General features: G+C 42.4%; 1 protein-coding gene across 1 annotated transcript; it reads left to right on the plus strand.

Moving 5' to 3' along the window:
• Window positions 1-348: 348 nt before the first annotated feature.
• On the plus strand, window positions 349-6,656 carry cunh5orf15 (chromosome unknown C5orf15 homolog). The gene is made up of 3 exons (XM_031874028.1): window positions 349-493; window positions 2,679-3,823; window positions 5,043-6,656. The coding sequence occupies exons 1-3, from the start codon at window positions 373-375 to the stop codon at window positions 5,175-5,177; spliced, it is 1,401 nt and encodes a 466-aa protein (XP_031729888.1). The 5' UTR covers window positions 349-372; the 3' UTR covers window positions 5,178-6,656.
• The last annotated feature ends 1,061 nt before the right edge of the window (window positions 6,657-7,717 follow it).

The raw sequence follows: 7,717 nt of genomic DNA on the forward strand, positions 1-7,717 counted from the left end.
AAGCTGCTTGGTCTTGAAGAAGTCGAGGTCACCTTACACCATTATGTGTCCAGCTCAGAGACCGGCCCCTCAGAGTGCAACACATACATCGTTGAATAAATCCTCTTATGGTGGAACAACAACGTTTAACGTCCTCATTGTTAATCCAAAACAATGAGGAGCAAAGACAGTGTCACGAAAACAATTATATAAATGTCAATATTAAGACATTTAGACAAAGATCTATCTATTTGGAGGACACAACGTTACAAGCAACTGTCACTAATTGCAACAGACTCAGACCACATGCACCCACTTTGTCATCGACCTCACGCGCATCCTCCTATGTGGCCATGTGGAAACCACGCCCCTTCAGTTACTCACGCAAACAACATGGCGACGTGCAGGAAGATGGTGCGAAACAGGAGACATATTTGCGCTCTTTCGCTGATTATTTGCCTCCAAATGTTAACCAGCAGCTGCCTGCCAGTTCCATTAAATACCACGACGGAAGGTATGTTATACTGAAGTACCCGTATGTTTATTTATTTAAGGAAACCAACAGCACTGCTAGTTAGCTAGCCAGTGTCAGATAGCTAGCTAGCTTAGCAACCACGGTGTCAGACGAGAGGGACGATGGCGGAAGAGTCTTAAAATAGTACATTTATTCTGAGTCATTATCAAACTATTATAGTACAGTGAAACAGAGTAATTTACTAAATAGAGTGATTTTGAGGTTTTAAATATGACTACGCAGTGGCGTGATGTTTGGCAATGTATGGCCATAAAAAACAACTCGGAAACCAGCAAACAGGAAGTGATGTTTCACAACAAAGTTCAAGCTCGTGACCTTTTATTGGATGGAATATAGCGTGTATATCGAGCAGTTAACTCTGTAAATGTCTGTTCTATGATAACTGTGAGACAAATGTCATTGTAGTTAAAGGGTCTACTTTGTGATACCCCTCGGGTGACTCCTTTTAGGAGCAGTGATTTGTGGTGGACAGACAGTGACATGGTCCAGATGTCCTTGTCATATATCTGAGCTGTTAATTAACCCTCCTTTTGTCAGCCCAAAAAAAACCTTTTGAAGTTTACCATCAATGAACTGGGACCACAGCAAAGGCTGTGAAATTGCTCTCAATGGCAAGTTCTGTGTTGCATAAGTGGACTTTGACTGCGTGTAGTTTGTTGGTTGAAATCTGTTGAGATAAGTGGTGTTGATATCCTTGCCCGTGTTCTTTACTCTTTTTAAATGAAGACCGTGTGTCGGTTGCTCCATTGTTGCAGTATTGTGTTTGCTGGGTTTGGCCCATTTCCTTTTCACGTTATGACGTTGCCACGCCATCGTCATATTCACTCAAACAAATCATCTCTACATGTATTATTGTGATAAAGATCCACTGGTCCAACAAACATCCACACAAACATATAGACTGTTAGGAGCAAAGAAATGTCCATGAATGGACTGTTTTCTCTCAAATTTGTCACGCAAGTCTTGAGATCTGATATTACAAATGGAGCGATTTGTTTCATTTTGACTTTGTGGGCCTGGAATTCACATCTGTATCTGATTGCAACATTTGTTGGCTTAACATCTTTGAAGTATTGTAAGTTGCATGAACTCTATTGGCTCATGAAATCAGATCGTGACACATCATTAATGTTCTGTACTTATCTCTAACTCTTGGGCGTCATCCATGCATCATATGGGATTAATGTGAATAAAGCTGATCCAAGAGTGGAGGAAGATCCCCAAGTACTTATTGATGAGATGTGTAATTTATTTATTTTTGGGAAATATAAGAATACTTAAATAATAAGACTTTTGTTAAGTCTTAAAGGCTGACTTTCCTACATGCTGTTTTGCCTATACCAGTCGCTGCCACAAAGATCTCCTGTTACGTGGTTATTTATGCTGCCCGTGGCCCATGTGTATGAATAGTTCCTTTCTTCTCTTGGGGACGTCTTACCCCGTGCTTCAAGTCCCAAGTGTTCTCCTCCCGTCCTTTCCTAAGCAACGCCTCCTTAGTCACACAGGATGGAAATAATGTTCACACACTTGTTGGTTAAATGGTGTCATTGATTCAGCAATGCAGGCCAGATGCATGAGTTCAGCTCTCATTTAAAGGTGCAGTAAGAAACTGTCGGGGTTCTTAAATAAATCTAAAGTACTTCTTTTACTTTTGAGACCGAAATGTAATGTTTTTTTTGTGTTTTAAAGGGGAGAAGTTGGTCATGAGGTTAGGGCAAGTTTACATGTTGTTACACTCAAAACAAGCTGCTGTTTACTACAAATCAAAGTCAACTTTCCAGTTTTCCTGTGGCAGCTGGAGGATGAACTGCCTCTTAGTAGGAGGTTCACATGGTGTGGTTGTACCACAGACTCCTTTCAGTTGTAAGTTGAAGAACATTAATTACCTGTAATGTCAGTATGTCACTTTAGATGAAAGTGTTGTTCTTGAGATGGGTGAAACTTAAAATTCAGATTTGAATTTGGACTCATTGCACATTATATATTATATTAGCAGGTAGGCTTGGAAAGTAAAGAACCCCTCCCTGATTGAAAATACATATTTTGTTTTCATGCAAATGTTTCAAATTGTTATTTTGAAGTGTTTTCAGGAGTGTTTCATCAACCTAATAATATATATTGTCTTGCATTGTTTTTCCCTCTCACCTGACGGCACCAATCCAAGAGAATCGAGGGGGAATCGCATCTCAAAATGTTACCACTGCAAACAAGAAAGCAGGTGGCTCACAGCCTCCGCCAGCTCAGCAGATTTCAACGACTTTAACAGATCCCAAGAAGCCTGCGATATCTGCTGGCGATGACTCCTCTGACGCACAGGCTCCTTCAGACATCACCGGAACAGCCACTGGGCCAAAAACGTCTGAAGTGCTCAATAAAACAAATCCAGGCACCGTCATTAACTCCTCTGATAAGACAATGCAGCAAGGACCCGTCAAAAATGGGGACGCAATAGCAGATGAGGACCCAGGCAAGGTTTCTGCAGATGTCCCAGGCAAGGTTTCTGCAGATGTCCCAGGCAAGGTTTCTGCAGATGTCCCAGGCAAGGTTTCTGCAGATGTCCCAGGCAAGGCTTCTGCAGATGTCCCAGGCAAGGCTTCTGCAGATGTCCCAGGCAAGGCTGCTGCTGCGGTCCCAGGCAAGGCTGCTGCTGCGGTCCCAGGCAAGGCTGCTGTTGCGGTCCCAGGCAAGGCTGCTGTTGCGGTCCCAGGCAAGGCTGCTGCTGCGGTCCCAGGCAAGGCTGCTGCTGCGGTCCCAGGCAAGGCTGCTGCTGCGGTCCCAGGCAAGGCTGCTGCTGCGGTCCCAGACAAGGCTGCTGCTGCGGTCACAGACAAGGTTGTGACAAAAGATGCTCCTGAAGCCCCTCCAGCTTCTAGTCCAGAAGTTCCCGCCACCCCTTTCAAAGTCCCTGAACCATCCAGACCTGTAACGGAGGAGACAGAGGAATATGAGTCCAAACCCTCCACTGTTCTGAACCCATCCACAGGGCAGGATAATGATCCACACAGGCAGACTCACAGTGGACCTTTACCTCACATCAGTCTGGATGATTACACAGATGATGCCGATGACACTGCCTACGAGGACAACGACATCTTTGAAAACAACGACGACGACGAAGATGACGAAGACGACATCGACGTCAAAGACCAGAGTGTGAGCAGGCTGCAACCGGATGGGATGGAGGACACCCGTTACAAGGGAGCGGACAGCTACAACACGGAGGATGAGGACTCCCACTTCTTCTTCCATCTGGTCATCCTGGCTTTCCTGGTGGCCATTGTTTACATCACCTATCACAACAAGAGGAAGGTGAGTGTCGGCATGAACTGCTCAGGATGTAAGAGGCCAGAGATGATGATGATGCAGCATGAGTCTGGTTTGCACGGGGCTGATGGTACTTCAGCCGTTACCATCTGCTGCCAACAGTTTTGACAAGAACTTCTTAAATCTGAGGTTTTGCTGGTTGTCTTTTATTATATATTGTTATAAGTTCAATTGTTTTTGAAAGAGAATTAGGCATTCTTACATCCAGAGCCTGAGATTTCACCTTTGGTCCATGTACTAGATGAAGAATCAGGTTAATGGATAAAAAATAAAGAACCATCACACAGTCCTGTAAAACACTGCATGCTGTACTTTGAGTGAATTTTTACCCCAAACAATCTGTAACCTGTTCAGACACAGTAATGTATTTGAATTACACTTTGAATGCAAAATCAGTGTCTGAAATATATACCTTCATGTAGGGCTGCAAACTAACCATTATTTTCATTGTTGATTAATCTTTTTTAAATGGATCGATTGTTTAATCTGTAAAATGTCAGTCAGTGTTCCCCAAAATGGCGTCCTCAAATGTCTCTTTTTAGTCCAGAGCGGAGTAAAGGAACCCCAAGATATCTACATTTAAGAAGCTGTAATCATAGTATTTTGACTGTTACTCAAACCGATGAATTAATTACCCAAATAAGTGCTGATTAATGGTTGACAACTAGTCAATCAATCGTTCCACCTCTCGCAGCTCTATTTATCGTAAACATTCAGTTTTTTAAATGTACAAAACTCTACATTTTGGAGTGAAACAATGAGGATTTCCCTGAGCCGTGTAGAGTTGAGAGGACTTTCTCGTGAACCTGCATGATTTCATCTAAATGTTTATGTAATAGAAAAGTTAGATCTTTACAGTGTAACAAAAACGGTCGATATCCTCAGATCTCAGCACTGCATTCTTTAACTAGTTACAAACAAAGCGTCGCATATTGTGGAATATGTGCTCGTATGTAGCACAACAGTGTGACATCTTTGCTTCATCCTAGAGGAAGTTCTCGCTGTCAAATCAGTAGAGACGGGTTTCATATTCTACATTATGCTGACCCCGTGTTAATATGGATTTTACAGCTAAAGTAAGGATTCCAATCATGTAGTCTTTCATCTTTTTCTGCTAGCCTGTCCAGAAACAGTTTCACTTGATCAGCACTTGTACATCTATCGGATTAATTTGATCTCTATCCGCATGTCTCGTCTTCCTCAGATCTTCCTCCTGGCTCAGAGCCGGCGCTGGAAGGACGGTCTGTGTTCCCGCAACACCGTGGAGTATCACCGCCTGGACCAGAACGTGGACGAGGCCATGCCGTCCCTCAAGATGACCCGGGACTACGTGTTCTGATGAACCAGACCTGCACAGACCTGCTCGGAGCCAGCTGGCCTTTGTGTTCGGCCAGTCCTGTTGTTGAGACGCTGCGCTTTGTCCCGGAGCCTCACTGATGCTTTCTGAGACTTATGTCTTCGGGATAGAATTCTGTTGTCTGCATAGAGAGATTTTTACTTTATCTATTTTTCTTATTTGTTATATTATTTGACTTCTTGGGATTTCATATTTTGGTTTATTAGGGGTCTTTATATTTGTCTTTTTTTAGAGTGTTTTAGTCTTGCTAATGGGTCAAAATATAGTGCTTAATTATTACAGTTCATTATTTACCCCAAGATTAGTTCTAGGTTTCTCTCCCAGCAGTTAGCCAAGATATGAATTAACACACAAAGCATTTTCTTTTCAAAGCACTTGTTATCATGCATATGTTTGTATACAAACAAAGCTAGTAATCCTGCAGGATCTGATGCATATATATGCAGTCATTCCCAACAACTCTCCAGCGCTCATGTGGAAATGGTCCATTTGTCATCGATCTTATACAGTAAGAAGTGAAGTACTGTAAAATGACAAAAAACTAAACATTGGGAAAATGTATTTAAATGCACCAGTTCAAAATATATGTGTTTCATTTGTTTTATCTCACAAAGAAAGAAATCACATAAAATGCAGTTCAAATGACTTTTTCACCTGTTTAACTGCTTCCTGGCGCACCTTTGCAACAAGTGTATAAAAGCCTTTTTCATTTAGATTTGACCTTCTATGAGGAAAGTGAAGTCTCAGTTACATGTGGGGAAGTTAAGCTGCACATACAGTTAAGGAGGCTCCATGGGCTGAAGCCATTTAAATGAAGACAGGCACTGAACACTGTTCAGGTTAGAATGTACTAATATAATGTGGGAGAAGTCTTCCCCCGTGTTCATCGGTTTATGTTTTACTCGTCTACGGTACCGCTTGTACTTCTACCCCCCCAGATTTTGCTATGCAGAAGTCCTGTTTTTTATGACTTCGGTGAAGTCTATCAATCCTTTATGGTCTTCCTTGTGGTTCCCTCATGCTCACACACAACTTTTCATTTGTAGCTACTTCCTGTCAGTTTGGTGGACTTATATCTGTTAATCAGAAATCTTACACGCTCTGTGTGGCCTGACCACAAACACGAAGAACAGACCGCTTCCTAGTCATCACAACCTCACGTGTTTCTGTCCGTCGCCGTCTCATGCCTTCAATCGAAATGCCGTAACAGCCACATGAATCCGCATATTTTGTTATTAATCTCTCGTCGCCTTCTGCCAGTTGTTTGTCGGCTGTCTTGTCCATCTATAGAAGTTCCAGTGGTTGGTTTGATGGGATTTGCACTGTGATGTTCAGTCATATTAGAGTATGAGGGGAGGAGCTTTATGTAAAGATGGTGGATCACCACTGCTCTTGCAATCAACAGTTGAAAACTGTACAATCTTTTTTTTTTTGTCAATAAAGCACAAATTGTGAACAGAGTCTTACCCGTTATATTTTGTTGCCTTCATGTTTGACCCACTCTAGTGATTCATCTATGGTACTCTTCTTCTGAGTCGGATGAAGAGTGTTTTACATCACAGCCTTCTGTTATCGGGCTGTTTCATGCAGTAAATTTTCAGCTTAACTGCGTTGGCATCACTGACTAGACGGTTACTTTGATCTCCTGTGATCCTAATGGGCGCACAGGTTGTTTAATTTAATTACAGCAGTCGCAGACCGAGCTGAAAACCTGTAAATAGAAGTTATATATTTATATACTAAAGACATCTACATTTAGCAGCAATTGATGCATACTATGTCTGCAAAAGACTACACTGTCTACATTAGATGCAGTTTCTCTTTTTATCTTTAGTGGTGAAACTACATAAAAAAGCAACTGCTGCAGAGCGACGAGTTGCGATAATGTTTTTTATTTGATGTAGTAGTAGTTAAGATGAACTGACGAACACTGTGTCCTTTCTCCCAGCCGGCATTTTGACTGGACTATGAAAAACACAGGTGTTGCTGACGACACTAACGAGGGCTCCTTTACAATCAAGTGTCCCAGTCAGCCATCTGTTAACTTCATTAGCTACACCTGTGCCTTTCCTTCTGCGACGTGTTCAAATGTCCTCTGTGGAAAAGGGTGTACATCAGGACTGCTGGAAGGAATAACAAGTGACTTCACCACAAGGAGGCAGTACGCACACACTCATATCTAATGAGGGGAAGCGGTGAGTCTCTGCTCCGTGTCCTTTAACTAACTGAACGGTACCACACACACTGTGAGAGAGACAAGAACTGACTCCCTGTCGGATTGTTGCCTGAGCAAATGAAAAATGGTTTCAACAGCTTTTCTTAAATAAATAACATGTCAGCATGATAAAAGGGAATTTGAGCCAAACACATTTATACTTCCTTTGCACCAACGTGTGGTGGGAAGTGGAACCCACTTGCACTCTCTCAGAAACACCAAAGGGAGAAAACCTGGGCCTGTGTGTGAACCTTTAATGTCACACAAAACCATTGAGATGGATTTTCTGGACAGCTAAAAGTATAAA

Source organism: Anarrhichthys ocellatus, unplaced genomic scaffold (genome assembly GCF_004355925.1).
Source record: "Anarrhichthys ocellatus isolate YVR2014 unplaced genomic scaffold, GSC_Weel_1.0 scaffold78, whole genome shotgun sequence".
In the NCBI taxonomy this organism is placed as follows: domain Eukaryota; kingdom Metazoa; phylum Chordata; class Actinopteri; order Perciformes; family Anarhichadidae; genus Anarrhichthys; species Anarrhichthys ocellatus.

Bases quoted from the DNA above. Each gene is read 5' to 3' on its own strand.
- cunh5orf15 (XM_031874028.1), top strand. From the start codon at position 373: ATGGCGACGTGCAGGAAGATGGTGCGAAACAGGAGACATATTTGCGCT. The intron at 494-2,678 runs GTATGTTATACT...CACCAATCCAAG, and splicing joins ATTAAATACCACGACGGAAG to AGAATCGAGGGGGAATCGCA. The intron at 3,824-5,042 runs GTGAGTGTCGGC...CGTCTTCCTCAG, and splicing joins CCTATCACAACAAGAGGAAG to ATCTTCCTCCTGGCTCAGAG.